This window comes from Artemia franciscana, chromosome 17, assembly GCF_032884065.1.
Source record: "Artemia franciscana chromosome 17, ASM3288406v1, whole genome shotgun sequence".
NCBI classification, from domain to species: Eukaryota; Metazoa; Arthropoda; class Branchiopoda; order Anostraca; family Artemiidae; genus Artemia; species Artemia franciscana.
In genome coordinates, this window is record NC_088879.1 from 28339525 (window position 1) to 28359943 (window position 20419).

The 20419-nt window shown below is 34.1% G+C and overlaps 1 protein-coding gene across 1 annotated transcript in view; it reads left to right on the forward strand.

The window, feature by feature from the left end:
• The first annotated feature begins 1821 nt into the window (after positions 1-1821).
• LOC136037527 (zinc finger protein 423 homolog) overlaps positions 1822-20419 on the forward strand; it is a 151611-nt gene continuing 133013 nt past the window's right edge. The window contains exons 1-2 of the mRNA XM_065720249.1: positions 1822-1890; positions 8810-8912. Coding sequence (XP_065576321.1) covers positions 1822-1890; positions 8810-8912 — 172 coding nt within the window. The remainder of the gene's footprint in view (positions 1891-8809; positions 8913-20419) is intronic.

Below are 20419 nucleotides of genomic sequence, written 5' to 3' on the forward strand. Positions count from 1 at the left end.
TAGATCACTCGTGTTGTAACTTTGTTCACGATCCAATTCTACAGATGTCGAAACAGCAGCGTTACGATTAGGTGAAGGCATTCCCAAATCCTGAAGAGGTCTGTTTGCCATACATAAGCACAAATCTTCAATAATAACTAAATTGTAGTTATAAATTTCTGATGTAAAATCAAAAGTCATATCTGACGTCTCTAACCGTTTTCGATGGAGTATATCTTCGGCCATTTTCGATCTATATTTCTCCCATAATTCTGTAGGAGCTGAAGGATAGCAAGTTGTTAGTATGATTCCAAACAATGCACGAATTTGACTTGGAGTTGACGTTTCGCACGCGTTATTGATGCAGTTATCCCAGTGTTGGTCATTCTCTAATAAATTCAGAGCTTGGTATGCACTACGGTAAGTGTCATGTATAGTACCGTTTACAGTTCTCAAATACTCAAAGGACGTTGGACCGGGTACATTCACCAAAAGCAGGCGTAGAAAGAAGAATTCATGTTGATTGGGGTGAATGGTCTAGAGTCTTCCTATCGTGGTATCTTTGAAGATGGTAGGTTGGCCGTCGACTGACTTACCCTGTTTTCGACGTTCAAATAATTTATTTTTAGCTTTCACGTGTAATACGTGATACGTGATACGGGTAATACGAAGGCACTTCAGTATACAGCAGTTTCTTGCAAAAGAATCATTTTGGCATAACGAAAAGAAAGCAGTTAACGTTGTATCCGGTGGATTCAGGGCTCTTTGTTGCACGTTGGATTCCGAAAAATAAACACGTTGACCATTCTGTAAATGTACCGCTAAGTGAACAACAGCCAGACTTCGTTCATGTATCGGAAATGAAAGAATTCGCCAAACAGCTTCATTACTGCTTATGTATCTTCCAGCCTGATATTGTACGATTTCATCGATATCACTGATTTCAGACTGCAAGCCAAAAACTGCCATGTCACTGCCTTTGTTGACGTATTTACATATGTATTTGATTGCCTTTACGGAGTTACAGTATTCAACGTTTATGTGTGCATTAAATGTTTTTGATAATAAAGGGGAATATGGAACAATTTAGTTTTTTTCTTTTTTTCTTTTTTTTCTTTTTAGTTTTTTTTTAGTTTTTTACCTTTTTTCCTTTTTCAGTTTACTTTTTCTTCTTTATTTTTCAGACGTCATATTCAAACCCTCAACACAAAAATACATACAACTTATTTTTATATATATAAGAAGATAGTGAAACAGGCATACAACTTATTTTTATATATATATAGATAAGTAGCGTGCCGGATGAATTAAATAGTACAATAGGAGGGACTCTAAAGTCGGAAAATGATATACAGAGTTATTTTTTGAATATTGGTCCAAATTTAGCTATGTCAGTTGTACCTGATAGTTATGATCTGACGTACCAGTTTTGAATAAGGGACCCGATTGATGTATATCTTTTCCTGAGACGTGTAACAGTTGATGAAATTCAAAAAAAAATATTTTATGGGTTGCGTAGTCATTCATCTGGTAGTAATCACATTAATTTATAAAAGTTAAATGTACTTTCCCAGTTTTATCTCAAGTTTAATGTGAATTAATTAATTAGTGTTTTTGTTAAGGAGAATTTCCAGATTGTTTTAAAGTTGCACGTGCAATCCCAATTCATAAGGGTAGTATTCAAAGTGACCAGGAAAATATAGATTGATTCTATATTCTCTACGAAAATATAGTCTCACTCAATATTTCCCGTGTTTTAGAGAAGTATTTTAGTACTGGAATGATAAGGTTTTATGAGGATTATAAGTTACTGGTAGAGACACAGTTTGGGTTCGTAGAAAAATGACAACGGGACAGGTGACGATTCATTTGGCTGCTATTGTTAGTGATGCGTTAGATCAAGGTTTTAAAGTAGGTGCAGTATTTTTAGGTCTCATGAAAGATTTCGATGCAATAGATCATGAGTTTCTATTTAAATAGTGTGAGGTGTATGGTCTGAGGGGAAAATCGCTAATTTTTTTAAGTAATCGTTACCAGTATTTCCACCTAAATGATCTTTTTTCAGCAGCCAACAGTGTTGAAATAGGTATTCCACAAGGATCAATTGGTCCTATATTATTCTTGGAATAATAGAACTAATAGTAAACCCAACCAATGAAACAGTCTCACTTTTTGCCGGTGACACAACAGCCATTAGCAAAGCTGGAACAGTGGAGCTACTGGAAAAGCCATTGAAGCAATCAGTTGATAGAATTGTAACACGGCTGAGGGTAGAGCAACTAAGGATTCTCATCGGGAAGTCTGATTTTTTTTTTTTTTTTTTTTTTGCTGTCACCAGACTTTTACTCATGTATCAAGAAGTGAAATATATCTCGTAGGTCTATAAATAGACTGTGTCTTTTAAATTTCTTTGATAGTAATTGATGAAATTTTATCTTTTAAGCAGTATGTAGCTTTATCTAGTAAAATTCCGGTATCCTCCGCCATTTTTATTTTTTCTCTTATACAGCCATGTATACTCTATTGTTCAAGTATTTGGTTATCTATTTATCCCTAAACTAACAAGAATCCAATTAGAATCAGTGTTTATATCTCTATCGTGCCAGCTGGATTTGTAGCCTAGAATTGCCACACCAATTTTTATTGGCGGTTTTGGTAGAAGAATTTATTAAAATAAAATTTTTAAACAATTGCTATCTATAAACTCATCTCAAATAGGTGGCACTTTAGTATAGAAACTAAGCAGTAAATATTTGAAGCAGCCTTGGTTATGTTCACCTAACAAATTGTATTTATGTAACGTATAAACGTTCCATAAATGTAACGTTTACGTAAAACGTTAACGTTAAACGTATTACGTAAAACGTTGCATAAACGTTACAATAATAACAAAAAGTAAATTGCATGAGACAGTTTACTAGGGGCAATAAAACAGTTTCAAAGAGGGGAGTAAACCAAGTGTCTGTCACCTCCCCCATTTAGAAAGCCCCCATTCCCCTCCCATTCAAAAACTATGACACTTTCAGGTCATATCTGTTTAGCTAGTCGTGACAAATGACAGAATGAGACCCAGGGGTGGATCCAGGATTTTTATGGAGTGCATAATAGGTTGGTCTGACAAAGCTTGCGAACAAAGAAATACCAGCAATTTAAAGGGAATCTCAAGAATTATGCGTCGTAGGTAGGTAGCATAAATGGTCGTAAATCTAATATCTGGCAAGGGTTAAAGTTCTAATAAATCTGCTGAAATTAAAGTAATGTAAAAATATTGATACAAAAAATAGTAAGTTATAAAAACCATCCTTCCATAAAAAGAATAAAAGCTGTTCACCAACTGCAAAAAAAATAGGATGTTTAATATTTTCGGTATAATTTTTAGCCTTTGCACTACTGACCACTATACCGAGCGAGTTAAGCTTTATATTGTAAACAAAATAGTTTTTTAACCATCTTTCGGAGTCATACATTCTTTGTGACTGTTTGTATTGGTCAGACCATTTAGCATGTCGCCTAACTATATGGCATCATTTACTAATTATGATGGCGATGAAGAGTAGGAAATAAGGATTGAGATACAATCGTATAAGCGTAAAACGTTAAACATTAAATATTTGTTTGTTTAGGGTGTAACGAGAAACATAAAACACAGATATAGAAATACATAGAAGGCATTTAAAACCAGGTTTTTAATTATAGGCAGTAGAACATTAACTAATTGCTATTTCTTTTTTAAAATAGTGTTTTTATAAACAGTGTCAACTTTGATGAAATCTAAAAAATTTACTAATCAAAATTTCACTTTTCATAACAATGTAGCGTATCTTTCCACTCTTTAAAGTTCTTTATATTTTGCTTAAATTACAGAATTCACAATTTTACAAGAGAAAGCCTATTTTTCTCTTTCTACTAGCGCCAAATCTATTTATTACACGTTCGATGTCTACCTCAGTTTTCGGTTAACTTTCAGTCTAGAATTCTGTCTATTAACTTTCGGTTAACTTTCGGTCCTGCCAGTCTAGAATACTGTCAAATCTAGCGTCCAGTCAGTTTAGAGCTCTTCGCTTGTGTTTCCTCTTCTATTCATCCAAAAATATTCGAATAAAGACCAAAATTGTCAGAAGTTTTGAACTCTAATAAAGATACATGTAAGTATGCGCTTCAAACTATGTGCACTAGTCAAAATACTCCTTTAAAAAATTGAATAATTATTTGTTTGTTAATTTTGTATCCGATAGGTAGCCAGTAGATTGGTGATTTAGTTACTTGGGGTTTTAAGCTGTGGTAGATTTTTAATTGAATTTTTTTTTTCAGATATTCGTGTCAAACGTTTGAATCTGGATATGTCTTTTGAGCAAAAAAAAAAATTTGAAATTTGGCTCAGATTTAGCATTAAATGACAAGCAGAATTGTCCTGTAAAATCTTAATTTATTGATAGCTAACCGTGGGAGTATGACGGGATGTTATGTACGGTACCAAAATATTATTAAATTGTACCTAAACCATTAGGTGTGTGGACCTGCTATACTGTGCCCCCCCCCCACAATTTCCGAACATATAGCCCAAATTTGTTTCTAAAGTATGATATTTCCATCTTACTTTGATATATTTCATTAGGTTTGAGCGTACAAAAATTATTTGAAGAATATTAGGTAGGGGATATATCATACAAGTACCAAAAAATATATTACAATTATTTTCGTTTATATTTACAATATTAAAAAATAAAAATAGAATTCTAATGAAATAAAATTTTCAGTTGTTCAGTTTCCAAGAATTAATATTACTAAATATCAAATATTCAGTTTATTTTCATTAGCCAAACAGTTCGTGGTAGCGAACTGAAAGTAAGGAGCTACTAGGCTCAATAGTAACTCTAAAAGACAGAGTTTTGATACCAACTGATAGAATTGGATTTATTATGCTGATTCCAAATACAAAAAAATTATTAAGTTTAATGTCACCCATCAAAAGCTATTAACCTGAGAAAACTTGCCTGATTTTTGAAAAAAGGGGGGGGGGGAATTCCATAAAAGTCAAGGAATCTTAATGAAATTCACACCAGCAGATTCAGCGCATTTCAGATTAAGAGGGGTTTCAAGCTCACATCTGCCAAAATAGGATATTTTCAATTTTTTGCCAGTAGAAAGTAAATGTATGAGAAGTGCAAAGATATTATCAATTTACGTTTTGGGTTTCGGTGAGCAAATGATGGCCACTTTACAGCCTATTTTCATCTAATTAATGCTCTGCATTATATGACACGTCACTTCCTCTGTTCATCCTAAAACATTAAAATAAAGGCCAAAACTCTTTGCCATTAATTTTTAATTTAATTTGTTTAATAAAGGTTCGGGTAAGAATACACTTAAAACTAAACATCTGAGTCGAAATACTCCTTCAAAGGTCGAAGTAATCATTCAAGAAAAATACGTTTTCAAAAGTTGTCTATAAAAGAAGCTAAATAATTATGTGTTTTTTATTTTTATCTAGGTGGTATAGATGGGTCTCTGAATTCTCAGTTTAACTAAGTGGAATGGTATCGGTTTTTTTTTCAGACATTTTTTTTTTCAAAAATTTACTAATGATATTTTGAAAAAAAGTGCAAATTCACACCACTTGAGTTAACCACGGAAACGGAAAGCAACTACAATATTACTTCAGAATTTTTCACATTATCAATACGAACAAGTCACAAAATATAGTTATGTGAAATGAAGATATACAATTGTATATACTACTATATATACAGCTGAGGATCTTATATACTTATTTTGTTACCGTACATAACAGATGCTACATTAAAAAAGAGTGGGACAACCGCTTTTTCAAACACTCTCTGGTCAAAATTGTCATTCCTGCTTTAATTAATGCCTTTTTTTAAACAGTATTTGTTCTTTTTAACATTGAAAGAAAGATCAAGGATGCGTGTGTATTTGTTTTTTTTCTGAATTTCTTTTTTGTTCTTCCCAAGGATGATCGTACCAAACCAATAGTCCTAGAAGATCGCGAGTGGCCATATAGATAAAATTTAAAAGTTCTAGTACCCTTTTTAAGTGACCAAAAAGATTGGAGGGAAACTACCCCCCCCTACGCCCCTTTTTTCTCAAAGCTATCTGATTAAAATTTCCCAATAGCTATTTTGTTCAGCATAGCTAAAAGATCCAATGGCTTTCCCTTTGGGGATACATGACCCTTCACAGCCCTTGGGAAAAGTCAGAAGTTATGAAATTTGCCCATTGTTTCCGTAAAACATTTTTATTTGGAAGTATACACACATTTTTTCTTGGCGGGGAGGGGGGGGGGTAAATTTCTTGCCTGGGGTATTTTTCAAAGGATAATGAAAGCATGGTAAGAAGAAGAAGAAGAAGAAGAGGAGGGATCGTTTCCTCCTCAATACCTTGCTCTTTATGCTGGCTTTAAGGGCTGTTTGTTTAGAGTTGTTTTTTTTAGAAGCAGTAAACAAACTTTATCGTAAAGAGCGAAGTATTGAGGAAGACACCGCTTCCTTATATGCATAATAATTTCTGCTCGTTTCAAGTTTTAACGTTCCTCCTTGTTTTCAGTTGAAAAAAATCGTTTTTTTTATTTAATTTTTTCTAGTCGTCATGATTATCATAGGGATTTTACATTTACTTTTCTTTTGTGCTTACAACTTGAACAGATGAGCTTTCACTAATTATTATCATTATATATCATAAATTCAGTGTTATTTTCTTAGTTCTTTCTAAGGACCGTTCAAGAAACATAGTTTTCAAATAAACGTAAATGACACATTAGACTTGAGACTTTTACAGTTAGATGAAGGGAAGGGGACAGTTGCCCAACTATTGCTTTTTGTTCTATTACTAAACTACTGTTAACTACTATATATTGCTAAACTATTGCCAAACTATTGCTATTGCTTTAATAATTTTTGTTCTTTTTAACTTTGATTTGAATATTCAATTTAAGTTTTCTCGTTTTAAGATTAATTTATTCATTTATATCAGTATCTGCTGCATGCTTTTTGCTATGTTTGTTAATTTATTTTCTGTTTGTTTTGGGTTTCATTGATTCTTTAATATTAATTCTGTTGGTTTTGAGCTTTGATTATTTTAGGAATTTATTTCTACTTGGCCTACTCTTCTCGTCCAGTTTAATGTGGCTCTTTTTTTTGAAAACCTCTTTTTCGAGGAATATTTTTCTAAAAAATAATGAAAAGAGAATTCATTTACCTGCAGCTGATAAATTCACCGTCAAGACTTCCGTAACTTCGGCTACCCATAATTTCCATTATGGTTATGCATAAAGTATGGTTTTGGCAGATTAAAGTCCAGCTCAAGTTCACGCGACTGTTTTTATCTTACGGCAACTTTTTATAACCAAAGTATCACTGCAAATACGAGTAAAAATTTGTATTAAAAATAAATTTCATAAAAATTTCTTATTTCAACTGTATCGTTTGCAACAAAGAAATTCTCAAATTAGCAATAAAAGAGAGCGGTCATTTACCTGCAGTAGATTTACCTGCAGAATTCATTTACCGTCAGAAGTTCTGTAGCTTCTGTTGCCCGTCACTTCCGGTATGAATTTATGGTACAGTGGCTGTTTTTACTTCGTGACAACTTTATAGCTAAAGTACTACTGCAAACATATGTAAAAATCTGCATTAAAAATAAATCATGTAAAATATTCCTTATTTCAACTGTATCGTTCGCAACAAAAACGAAATGTTCAAATTAATAAAAAATTTTACCTTATGAAAACTTTTTACAATGAAAATATTACTGTAAACATATACAAAAATTTATGTTAAAAACAAATTACGAAAAAAAACTAGTAACACAACTAGCACAACTAGTAACACTTGCAAACAACTAGTAACATTTCAGTGTCATTACTAGCCGAAATTTTTTAGGGAGGAGGGAATTTGACCTGCTGGCTGGTCATTTTTACAGACTGTTCCTTATCAATAGTTAGCATAATGTTCATTTTGAAGACGATACGAAAAATCACGAATCGAAAAAATAGAATTTTGTTTTTTTTTTGGAGAGGAGGGGTACAAAATATTTTTTTCTGGGAGGAGGAAGGGAAACAAAAAAGAACTTTAAAAAACGCATTAAATATATATATATATATATATATATATATATATATATATATATATATATATATATATATATATATATTTTACGTTTTTTTCCAGGCGGACAAACATTTCAGGGGGGTGGGAGTATATAAAAATCGCTGCATTTGCCTACTGAGATTGAGATTTTGATATATGTCATGTCACTATTTTCGTGCTGTTTATTTAACCAAATGGAGGATTGTGGCATCATCTGTAAAATCACGGCAGGAGTCGGTAAAACTGCTGCGTTTACCGGCCAATTTCGAGCTTTTTGCAGAAGACATGTCACTATTTTCATGGTCTTTATTTAACCGATTTTTTTCTCCCGAGTGCTCAAAAACATTATGGGGCTCCCTTTACTTCCCTCATACGTGACAACCCTGGCTATGTTTCGCTGCTGTTTTTATTTATAAAAACTTTGTATAACCAAAATATTACTGCAAAAATGAGTCAAAGCTTGCATTAAAAATAAAGTACGTAAAATATTCCTTATTTCAACTGTATCATTTGCAACAAAAAAGAAATCCTAAGAATTATAATAAAAAAGAGTATTAATTTACCTGTGGCAGATCAACTTACCTTCAGGATGCTCATTAACTTAACTTCAGTTATAAAGTTGCAGTTTTACACTTCGCCCAACAGTGGCGCTCTCCCTCAAACTCATTATAAGAAAAATATAAGGGCTTGTTTTCTTTCTCCGGCGATTCCAATTCATTTCCAAGGATTATGTCATATCCCTGACAGTGTTTAGTACAACGGCTGGTATTGTGAATGAAGGAAGGGATATGCCACGACGTAAGCAGAATAAACCAAAAGCTGTTAAGAGTAAGTAATTAACAATTAAGTAATAAGTAATTAACATTAAGTTTGAAGCAAAGTAATTGATCTTAGGGATTGGAAGCCCTTACTAAATTATAACAAATATATAACCACCAAGGACTGGGCATCTCATTATTGTATGATACACACTCGAGAAGTCCAGTTTGGTGAACGCTAATGAAATAAAACAAAATATGAGGAAAACATAAAACTTTAGTAAACAAATTTTGAAAACTACAACAAAGAATTATGGTAGGGGGCCGCATAGAACGAATTAGATTAAATACCTAACCTAACCAAAATACCAACTAAATATCTAAATAAAATATAGCTCCAATATAGTTTTCCACCGACCCGAACTTAATTGTCTGGTATAAAGACCGTGAAAACCGGTTATTGTCTCATTTTTGCGATTTAAATTCTCAAGTGTGTACCATATAATGCGGGAGTACCAATGAAAACTTGATAGGTATGTAACCGAACAGGCAATTTCAGATAAATACTTAAGACTTCATATATCACAGTTAATAACTTGAAGGCACGTGGTCTTTTATCTAGCAGCCCTGCCTTTGGTTACACTCATGAATCTGGTGGTTGTTCAAATATTTTTTAACTTTGAATTCGTAACAATATTTTTTAGTTAAAATTTGACACCCACATGCATACAGGGTAGCCAAGAAAAAAAAAATCTGTATACTCTAGATTGTTTTTTAATAAATAGTGAAAACTTTATTTACCGTAATATTTACCGGCCGATTGTAATATTTACCGGAATATCAATGGTAAAAAACTGCAATAGGAAAGTGCTGAGGGGCATTAGTACGGAGGCTGTATCCCGTAGTGAGTTTCTTGTGGCCAATAAATGAAAAAAAAAACTAGTTTACAGTCTTTTGTTATGAAAAAATTCATGTCGCCAGGCTGCTAAAAACTGAAGGTCAGGTGTGCCACTTGTCACCCATTTACCTAGGTTTACTCTCAAGAGTTTTGCTTGTTGAATTTCCTTTTAAAGCAATTAAAAAATGGACTTTCAGGGGTAGTACCCTTCTGTGTACCATTGGAAATTGAGGTGCAGCGTCTTAGAAAGCTGCTCTCAAAGTACTTTCCTCTCGAAAGCTGTTCGACCCACCCCTTTTTCTGCTTGTTTACCAAATCGGCTTGGTAGACAGTAGTACAAGTAGAGAGAACTTGTTCGAGGGAGGGTAATACATATAGATATAGAAAACAGCCATTGACACCACATTGACTAATTGTATATATCTGACAGGTTGTAAAGCTATCCCACTGGTGCTACAACTCAAGTGGCGTAATTTCGTCAACATCCGAGGGGTGACGGAGAGGGCAAAGTTGGAGCCGATTTTCCTAAAACAAGTGAAAATAACACTGAAAAATTAATAATGAGCCATTTTTTACCATAAAGTAAAGATGTTTGAACTATGCAGGCTTATCTTAGTTTTAATAAGATTTTTGGAGAAACTAAATTTAGGCTAGGGGGTAAACTGGGGTCTGGGGGGCAAATTGAGATCTGGAAGGGGCAGTTGCCCTCCTCCTACCCCATAGCAAGCTAAGCCCCTGTACAACTCTCCCTTGAGGCCCTAATGAATATTCTCGGGAGTGATACCAGAGAGTTTTTAGGAATCTCTGCAAAAAGTGGGCATCCACATTTGGCAATAAACAAAATGCAGGATTTATACAGAGAGGCCATTGAGCTGAATGGTAAATGAAAGTAAGAAGCGATAGTAAAATCAAAAACGAAAAGAAACTATCCTGTGTATGAAGGGAGGTTCTCTCCATTTAACTCCAAATTCTTTAGACCAAAGTCTCACTATTTAATTGCTGGAAGTGTATGGAACGCAAGAATGATATCCAGTTGGTACTTGCACTGTTTTAAGTTACAGACTTTAGATCAAAACAGATTTACTGAACTTATTTGTCAATTCTAAATTAAAACCAATTTACCAACCTTATTTGCCAGTTGTAAATTAAAACCGATTTAACGACCTCATTTGCCAATTTATTTACCGATGACTTAGACTTTTATTTACATAATAAACAAAAATATTAACTATTACAGATATAAATCATTACGCTAGGGAAAAACTTAAATTTTGCTAACGCGTAGAGATTAACTACATAAACATTCCTAAAGACATCCTAAACTAAAAACAATAATAAAAAAAACCTAGATAAATGTTTCTAGAAGCATCATACACTAATTAAAATAATAATGGAAGGAAAAAAAAGACAATCACCTTCTCTCAAACACCCCCAGGGTAACAACCCTCATCCAAATACAACTAATAAGCTAATAAGATGAGTAAATGTGGAAAAACAGAAGTTGTCAGTTTTACCCTCGATTGTAATTTTGTTTATAATTACGCGCTGAAGATATTTGCTATACTAAAGCAATTTAATATTTAAAATTATGCTTTGACAATGCTAGAATCTAGTACTGCCTTGTTGTTTTTCTATAATACGCTATTTGGCAGTGGAATTTCTTGAGATGAAAATATTCTCGAATTCTGTCTCTTGTTATCAGTCAATGTTTTGCACACTTGGAAATCTATTTTAAGCAAAGGGTATCATTTAAGCCACATTAGACTATTGTAATATCAGTTACACTATTTTTAGGCTTATTATTAATCCTCGTTTTAAGTTTTAATGATAAAAGTGATTACGATTAGAACAATTGATCTTTTTGTTTTGTATTTATCAAAATAAGCATTATCAACATTGGGTAGCTCATTTTTAAGATTCCCCACGATAGTTTGCTGCATTGTTCATGCCAAAAATCCATTTTTGCGCTCCCCACCCCTGCCAATAAAAATTTCATTCCAGAAAAGGGTTGTGTTCATGATTGTTTTTCAATCCTCATTAAGCTCAGTAATTTGTGAGGAGATTTCAGAGAATCCACTTTTTCTGAGAAAACCCCCAACAAACTTGGGAATAGTGAAACCACTGCCTCCCTCTAAGATTGTTATATGTCGTCAATTCCTAGCGATAAGGGGGCAAATACAAAATTCAACTAACACGGAAGAGTGAACATCGTTTTGATTCTCTTTTCCTCGAGATCATAGTAGGCCTAAACCTCTAATGAATTTGACAAATTTTTGGTAAATTTTTCTTGAGGCTAGAGCAATAAGGCTCTTATTTACTAAAAAAAAACATATTAAAAGCATTGATATTTGGAATGTATATTTTATGTCCTACCTTTATATAACAAGTAAGTGTCTGTAACCCTAGAGAAACCCCTATTATGGGAAGTCCGTTTTTTCATATTTAGTAACACACCAAAGATGTAAAACTAGCTATCATGCCCGGCTAGCTCAAATAGTGACACATCAAACACCCAGTTTCGGTGTCAAAAGCTTGGGCCCGATGTTATTTCATTCACGCTGGTAAAAGAATAAATTATTGGAAATACGTTCCTTTTTTCGGTAAAATCTATATTTGTGGAGAAAAAAAAGAAACAAAATTAGATTATTCTACGGGTGCAGATGGATAAGAACTTAATTAAAGTGGAAAGTAAAGCCAGCAATTAAGGCTACTTACATATGCCTTGCGATAATTCATACATCCAAGGTCGTATCCAGGGAAGGTTAATGTTTTTGCGACCCCCCCCCCAAAAAAAATAGTGCGATTCGTAAAAACTTCACAAAATGCATATAAAAAAAATTTTGATCCATCTTTTAGTTATTTTGTAACCCCCCTCCAAAAAAATCATCTTTTCTTTCCATAGATGAGTATTTCTAAAGTTGTAGTTTTGATTTGTCTACCTTGTTTTGGGTCATGGCTGGGCGATCGAGTTCAAGCTTTCAGGGGCAGCTTTGTTGGAGAAATGAAGATGGCTTCAAATTTTTCGCTGGGCGGAGGGGAGGGGGCAAAACACATCCGAAAAGTTTTTTTTCAAGCCTGCCAATCGATATAGGCCTTGCAGTAAGTGACTAGACTTTTACACCAGCGGAATGCAGCAATCTGATCTGTGTAAAAATAATTCAATTTTTCATTTTGGTTATTTGTCCCTTTTTTATATGAATATATCCGTGTTTGCACAGATACATGTTTTTCATGTAGATAACGCCCTACCCGGAGGAGACGATATACAATTTTCGTCCTGGTATTCTTCTCCTGTATATTCCTAAATACTGCATACTTTGGCAACAAATATCCCGTTTTCATTCTTACATGTCCTTTTCTGAAAATTCTTTCATCATTTCTTTCTTAAAACGAGTAGAAAGTCATTAGCAATGAAGCCGCTAACCAAGGCCTTTCGCTCCGTCAACATAGACGGGATACGGGTCCCTAGGGATATTTGAAAAGCACCCCTGTTCCATGCCAACTTACTCTCAAGAGACAGTCTCTCTGCATCGATGTAGTATCCTCGTGGGACCAGGGAATGAAGTTCGTATTTTCCAAGCTCCAGTGGATTTTCTGTCCACTGGGATCCTATTTTGGATGGGAGCTAAGTTGAGCCTAGTGGGAGTTTCCGGAATTATTCAGAGAAAGTTTGAACTCTTTAAAGATAACTAAATTCTTCCTTTGAATAAAGTCTTCTTTGTTTCTTCACAAATTATTTGTGAATTTACTATGCTTCTTACTTTGACTAGTTTTGTACCTACATTCGTTATAAGATTATTTTCCCTTTCAAGTGGTAGAAATATAAATAAATAAATAAATATATATATATATATATATATATATATATATATAATATATATATATATATATATATATATATATATATATATATATATATATATATATATGCTATGGCTACCAGGTTACCAGGACATCAGATGCTTAGTAGGTCTTTCAAAAGCTATTTCTCGTATCTAAGTGATTTTCATAAATTCAGCCATTTGCAAGTGCCTTGTGGCACTAACATGACACTTTTTGTGCCATTTCTATAGGGATGGGGCTAGCGGACTACAAAAACATCGTAGACAGATTTTTTAATGCTTATATAAAAGTTATTGCTCATATCTATGTTTTCTTCATAAGAAAACATAGATATATAAATATATATATATATATATATAGGGATTTGAGCTATATATATTATAATATATATATATATATTTATATAATATATATAAATAGGGATATATATATATATTATAAAACATATATATATATATAGAGATTTGAGCTTCGAGATGTAAGTTCGAGAAATACGAACTGAAAAATCGACCGTCTCCTGAAACAAAAATAATAAAGCATATTAACACAATAAAATTGTTCAAAGACGCTCAGTGTTACTGTGGTTGCAGCGGGAGCTGCGACCTAGTAAAGAGCGAACCACAGCCCCTAGTAACCAAAAGTTAAAAAACACGTTTTGAAAAAACTGCCTTGTGAAAAAATTGCCATCTTACACTGATCTAGGAATGGTAACTATTATATTGGTTTGTTTTAAAAGTAAAAGTTTATTGCGAAAAGAATTTTTTGCTGATTTCGAAAATTATTCGAAGTTTCAAACCCCTCAAAAGTGGCATCAGATCAAAATGAAAAGTTTACGATTGGAATAAGCAAGGTCGAACTTGCAAGGCCTTTTACTGAGAAATTACAGCAAACCTTTTTTCAGTATTTGATCCGACTTCCCTCCTTGAACAAGAAGAAAAATCAATTTTTTACGTTGGTTACACTGATCAGTCTCCCGTTTTTTTTTTTGTTTTTTTTTCTTCTTTTTTTCAGCAGGCCTAACGGGCTACCAGGACATAAGATGCTTAGTAGGTCTTTCAAAAGCTATTTCTCGTATCTAAGTGATTTTCATAAATTCAGCCATTTGCAAGTGCCGTGTGGCACTAAAATGACACTTTTTGTGCCATTTCTATAGGGATGGGGCTAGCGGACTACAAAAACATCGTAGACAGATTTTTTAATGCTTATATAAAAGTTATTGCTCATATCTATGTTTTCTTCATAAGATATACCTTTAACAAGTGCCAAATGGCACTAAAAATGCCACTATTGGTGCCATGTCTCAAGTAGAAAAGCTAGGGCTAGTGGGCATCCAGAACTTCTTAGAGATATGTTTAATGTATCGTTTATTGCTCATATCAACATGATTTTATTAGTTCTACCATCCGTAAGTGCCATATAGCACTAAAAATGGCACGTTTGGTGCCACTTCTTAAGTGTAAAGGCTTGGAAGTATAAAATGGTACCATTGTATTAGCTATGTTTCAAAATCTTTAACTGGAGATTTACAAGAGCCCCTCCCGTATACTCCTCCTGCCAGCCTCCTTAGTAAGACTCATTAGTTTGTTGGGAGAATTCACTATGAACTCTTTAACACGGTCATCCGACGTTGGGGCTCCAAAAGTGATTTTTTAAAGATCAATTGTTCTTAAGAGGAAGAAATTCATAGAAGAACAAATAATTAAAGCTCAAAATTTCAAATGACTATCCCTTAACATACCCCCTCCCCTACTCCTGTTCGCCAAAGTTGAGCTTCGCCAACTTTAGTTTAATGCTCTCACTCTTCATAATTTAAGCTTTTATTAACTCAATTTTTATAATAGCCAATTAAAAATGTATTTGCTGAATAAGGTCCAATAAGTATGCTTTTGGTGATGACATAGATCTCCACGGTCTTAGGGAAAAGGGTTGCAAGTTACACAACTTGGTCCTACAAGGACCGTTAGATTGAATTCGATTATCAGCCACCGTAGTTCAGTTATTAGTGCGTTAAACTTTGAATCAGAATGGTAAGGGTTCAGTTCCTTAATCAGGCAGTTTTATTTCAATCATGGTTTTCTACCCTATATATGATTATTTTTCATTTAATTTATTCTTTTTATTATTTTTTCTGAATTGTGGAATTTTTTAAACACTATTTTTGGAACAAATTACGCCTTGGACCCCAAACTTTTGCCATTTAGGGTCTGGAAAAGTTTAGACATATGGTTGTGGAATCACTCAAACATGTATCTTCAAAGAAGGATTACTTATTGTTATATTTATTTAATTATATTGTATCCTTTTTAAACAGTTTAATAGAGAGAATAAAACTATTTTTAATGTATAAAGAGAAATCACAGCACTAAGAACCTATTAGCATTTTTTTTCTGTGATTTTTTTTTCTGGTTGTCACGTTACTTTCCAACTTTTTCTTGTTAAAGGTTTCTGCGACAGTTCTGCGACAATTTTTACTAGCTAGTTATTACTTTAATAATTACTACGAATTCTAAAAACGAATTTTTAATTTAACCAATTAATGAAAATTCATTAATCCTGCAAAATAATTACTAAATACTGGTGGTTGCTAACTAAACTTCCTGAAGACAGACGATTAGTGGCACAGCTTTGAAAGGCAGTTGGATTTTCTAAGATGCTAGTCCTTTCAGTGTAAGAAATCCATCCAGTTCCCTAGAGGAATTCCTAGCTTCTAGAGAATTAGTTTTTGTAGAACAGAAATATTCATGAATCAAATATTGTTTTCAGACTGAAAATCGAAAGCCTTCCTATTTTCTATTCCCATCTGATGCCCTGGAAACCTATAGATTTGTTCAGTAACTAAAGACACATGCAACATTGTTATCAAACAGTTCGCGGTAACGAACTGTTGTAAGGGGCGACCCAGCTCAATAGTAACCGAGACTCTAAAAATGGAATTTTAATACCAATAGTTGCATCAAAAGAATTGCATTTTTATGCTCGTTCATAACACATAAGATTAATCAAGTTTAGTGTTACCCATCAAAGGTTACGAGCCTGAGAAAATTTGCCTTATTTTAGAAGATAGGGGGAAACACCCCCTAAAAGTCAAATAATCTTAACAAAAATCAAACCATCAAATTCAGCGTATTAGAGAACCCTACGGTAGAAGTTTCAAGCTCTTATCTACAAAAATGTGGAGTTCTATTTTTTTTTTCCCGGAAGACAGATCACGGATTCGTGTTTTTTTGTTTTTCTGTTGTTTTTTTCCCAGGGGTGACCGTATCAACCCAATGGTCCTAGAATGTCGCAAGAGGGCTCATTCTAAGGGAAATTAAAAGTTCCAGTCCCCTTTTCATGTGACCAAAAAAATTGGAAGGCACCTAGGCCCCCTCCCACGCTCACTTTTTCCCAAAGTCAATGGATCAAAATTTTGAGATAGCTATTTTGTTCAACATAGTCGAAAAACCTAATAATTATGTCTTTGGGGACGACTTAATCCCCCACAGTCCCCAGGGGAGGGGCTGCAAGCTATAAACTTTGACCATTGTTTACATATAGTAGTGGTTATTGGGACGTGTAGAGACGTTTTCAGGGGGACTTTTTCACGTTAAAGGGTTTCCCAATTCTTAAAGAATTTGGACCAAATCGAAGCTTTAGTGTAAAGAGCGAGGTATTGACGAGGGGGATAACCCCCTCATATACGTAATAAAAATATATAAACATAGAATTTTGTTACGTAAGTTAATTCTTAAGTTACGTAGGTTTTTTTTACTAATAAAAACGTTCGTTAAAAATTAAAGTTCTAGTTGCCTTTTTAAGTAACCAAAAATTGGAGTGCAACTAGGCCTCCTCCCCCACCCCTTTTTTTTATCAAAATGTTTCGATCAAAACTATAAGAGAGCCATTTAGCCAAACAAATTTATATGCAATTTTCGTTTTAATTATTCATGTGCGGTGAGCCAAAATCAAAACATGCATCAACTAAAAACGTTCAGAAATTCAACTACAAAAATAAAAGTTTTTTAACTGCAAGTAAGGATCAACATTAAAACTTAAAACGAACAGAAATTATTCCATATATGGAAGGGGCTTTCCCCTCCGCAACGCCCCGCTCTTTACGCTAAAGTCTGACTCCTTCTCTAAGCTCTACTTTTTAAAACAGTAAAAACTTTGGTGTAAAGAGCGGGACGTTGAGGAGGGAACGGCCCCTTTCATATACGGAGTAGTACATTATAATAAAATCAAATTCAAAAATCAATTACTTCCCGTATATGAAATGGGCTGTTCCCTTCTAAACGCCCCGCTTTTTACGCTAAAGTTTGACCGTTTCTCTCAATGGCAAATCGAGTTTGGTTTTTGAGTGATTTTATTTCGTGTATGAAAGGGGTTGTCGCCTCCTCAACGCCTTGCTCTTTACGCTAAAGTTTGACTCTTTCTCACAACTTTACTTTTTTAAACAATAAAACTTTAGAGTAAAGAGCGAGGCGTTGAGGAGGGGACAACCCCTTCCATATATGGAATAATTTCTGTTCGTTTTAAGTTTTAATGTCACTCCTTATCTGCAGTTAAAAAACTTGTTTTTTTTTCTATTTAATTATATGTAGGGTAGAATGGCGCTTTAAATTAAGATATATAATTGGAACTGGAGCTTTTTTTTCTTATAAATAAAAAGTATCATTAATACTTTGTTGTTAATGCTATAAAGCGTAACTTGAATGTGTTCCATTTGAATCACTTCAATTTTTTCTATGGTGTCGATTATGGTTTGCCATGCTTTTCCTAATCTCTGCCATGTAGTTCTTCGTTGAATTATTTTCATTTCAAAGCGATTGATTATTTTTTATTCTTTTCTCCTTTCTTTGTCTGTAGTCATCATTTCCTCTGTATTAAACTCACATTTCCGTTGTTACTTTCCGAAAAATAACATTTTTATGAATCTTGTAGGGGGTGACTGGCATTTCTCCCCCCTAGATTTTAACCCCCTTGGAAAATTCCCCCACAAAAGACCCCCTCAGAAAATACCCCTAGGTTGAAAATATCCCCCACGCAAAATACCCCTGGAAAATATCACCCCAAGGAAAATGCCACCCCGTAGAGCCCCCCACCGGAATCTATCCCCCTCTGGGAAATAGCCCCGGGAATACAAAGCTTACCAAATTTGAGAATTTTATTTGAGTTTTTATTTTATTATCCGTAGGGGGAAGGAATTTTGGTGGTTGTGCATTATGCACTACTCATTCAAGTTTACACCGTGTAAAACTCAAGAACAAACCGGTTTCATAGTTAGTTTCTTTCAGCTTAGCATGAGACAAGACAAAGACAAGTGACAAAATAGAAGGGGAATATATAATTTGGGCTATATATTTGCAGATAAGGGGGGGGGGGGGGTAAAGTATTTGGATAGTTTGAAGTCAGAAAAAGATTCCTACTTTATAACATGCAGAATGATTGTACCTAACACATTTTACATGCAGACCCAGTGTGCTTTACCCCCTACCCCCTCTAATGGGCAAACACATAGCCAAGTTCATTTCTGAAGTAACTATTACTAATTCTACTAACAACTCACTGCAGTATCAAGCCGTCTGAGGCCAAAAAAGCTACGTACATTCCTCCTCCATCCCAATCTATTCAAAGCCTCACTCTTTACACCCTCCCAGGAGGCTCCCATTTCCTTTAAATTATGAAATCCTACCACGCCAAATGAGAACGACCAGCTTTCTGCTTAGCCCTAGACGGTTGGCCAAAAAGGACAATCTTCGGCAATCTGCTATTCATCTGTAGAACATGCCTTAGCCATCTCAACCTTTCTTTCGATAAAGCCCTAGAAAGCGGGATTTGACCATATTTTTTGTACAGCCTACAGTTTCAAATGCACCATATTTGATATTTGGCAGGTAATTTTGAATATAAGTAAAATGTAGGGGATACCTAGTTCATATCTTAGTTTGGGCCAAGACACTATTTGGCCCAAACCAGACACCAAACCAGCATTATTATGTTCTCAGCTTCACCCCATAAATTAACGAAGAACTCCACCCTCTCAAAAATAACGAAGAAACTAACGCAGAAACTGGTTTGTTCTCGAGTTGTAAACATCGTACGCTTGAGTTAGTGGCATATAATACATAAGTATTGCAATGTTTCATGGAGAGAGAGCTGGATTTCCTGGTATTATTTAAAAACAATCAGAAATTTAATCAAAAAAAAAATTCAACTGAAAAAAGGAGCAACATCAAAACTTAAAACAAACAGAAGTTATTACGTATATGAAAGGAGTTACCCTTTCCACGAGACCTTGCTCTTTTGATTGGGTCCATTTTAGCAAAAATGGTATAAGGGGAGGGTTTCGTTGCCTTCTGATCACTTTTTACTCTTAAAAAGGAGTGAGAAAGTTTGATTTCCAACGAAATGAGCCTCCTCCAAAGCTTAGGCGACCACCATTTCTATAAAACAATATATATACTCTGGGGGGATAACTTATATCCCTTCAACCTGGACATTGGATGTTAATTTCAACCCTGGAGGTATTTTTATATGATTTTCCGAGTATTTTGAACAACTTTGCTATCCCAAAATTTTGATCATAAACTTTTGTTATCTATTTTGGAGCTGTAGTTGTCTACTTTGAACATTTTGAACAAAATAGCTATCTAAAAATTTTATTTATATGCATTTAGTAAAAAGAGGGCATGGAGGGAGCTAGTTGCCTTCCAATCACTTTTGGCTTTCAAAAACACACTAGGACTTCCAATCTCCAATCAACTCTGTCCTCTCCGAAGTTTAAACGACCATCCCTTCCACATGAAGTGCCTCTGGGAACAAAATAATTCTTGATATCTCAGAAGCTTCATTTT